This window comes from Agaricus bisporus, assembly GCF_000300575.1.
Source record: "Agaricus bisporus var. bisporus H97 unplaced genomic scaffold AGABI2scaffold_3, whole genome shotgun sequence".
Classification (NCBI taxonomy): Eukaryota; Fungi; Basidiomycota; class Agaricomycetes; order Agaricales; family Agaricaceae; genus Agaricus; species Agaricus bisporus.
Window position 1 is genome coordinate 2,502,616 of NW_006267366.1, and position 1,013 is coordinate 2,503,628.

At 49.1% G+C, this 1,013-nt stretch overlaps 1 protein-coding gene across 1 annotated transcript in view; it reads right to left on the reverse strand.

Moving 5' to 3' along the window:
- AGABI2DRAFT_177546 (hypothetical protein) overlaps positions 1-607 on the reverse strand; it is a 1,697-nt gene extending 1,090 nt beyond the window's left edge. Inside the window, exons 1-3 of the mRNA XM_006459637.1 lie at positions 434-607; positions 248-371; positions 75-196 (exon numbers count right to left, since the gene is read on the reverse strand). Coding sequence (XP_006459700.1) covers positions 75-196; positions 248-371; positions 434-565 — 378 coding nt within the window. The 5' untranslated portion in view covers positions 566-607. The remainder of the gene's footprint in view (positions 1-74; positions 197-247; positions 372-433) is intronic.
- Between the last annotated feature and the right edge of the window lie 406 nt (positions 608-1,013).

Sequence of the window (1,013 nt, forward strand, 5' to 3'; positions counted from 1 at the left end):
GTCAATGTTGATGAGCTCTTGACGAATGATGCCGGCGACATGTACATAGTTGGGTGTCTTGATGAACTGAACACCTTGGAGGGCGTATTGAGGGATCTAGCGTGTTCCACGTCCAGGTTTGGTGCACCATGCAACCATCTCGCCTTCCGTGTTAGCGACCACAGATCCGGGTTCGCCGGGGGCCCAAAGACAAAGTCTGTACAGCGTGAGGATGACGGGTACATTCTAAAAAAAGAAACAATGCGAACGTCGATGCTGTTGATGAAGGATGTTTGACAAAGGGAGTTTGGACCTTCAGTGGTCGAATTACATTGGTTGTAACCGTGTTGGAAGCCACGAATAAGACCTGTGTCCGTGTCGACTTTTTCTGGCTGTGAATTAATTTTTTTCACGTTAGTTGGACAATGATTGGTGAATAGGTGAGAAAGCATACGATGCCAGAAGGGTAGGTGAAGGTCTTTGAGGCGAGAGGAGTGGCGGGGTAGGTGCCGGTGACCTGGGCGTTTGCTCCTGCAAGTGAAAGAGCGGCGAGGACAAAGACATTCAAAAGAGTGGAAGGCGACATTTTGTCTGGTAGAGAGAGCAGCTAAAAATAAAAGAACGGTTGACGACCAGAAACAGGCGGTCCTCCTTCCTGAAATATCATTCCCGCGGCGGAGTTTCAATGTATTCGCCCCCCGCGCTCTCTTGTTCGTTTTACGGTCTTCTCATTTCTATTACACCTGACAGTACCAAGAGGTACCAAGACAGTACGTTTTGTACCTTTTTCAGACACGTAATTTGATCTGCTTTCAGAATATACCCACGGCTCCGAAGTTTCCCTCTTAGCTCTACACGAAGTTCCAGCCATGGCTCGTATGACTCCGTCCGATTACGGTGCACGAGACGTTCGCAGTTCAATTCACGCGCGCGACAGTTTGACTCACGACTGTCACGCGGGTGAATGTGTAACTCATGGCTGTCACGGCACTGATCTCTTGATTTCTGAACTTTTAATGGCACCCCGATCGATC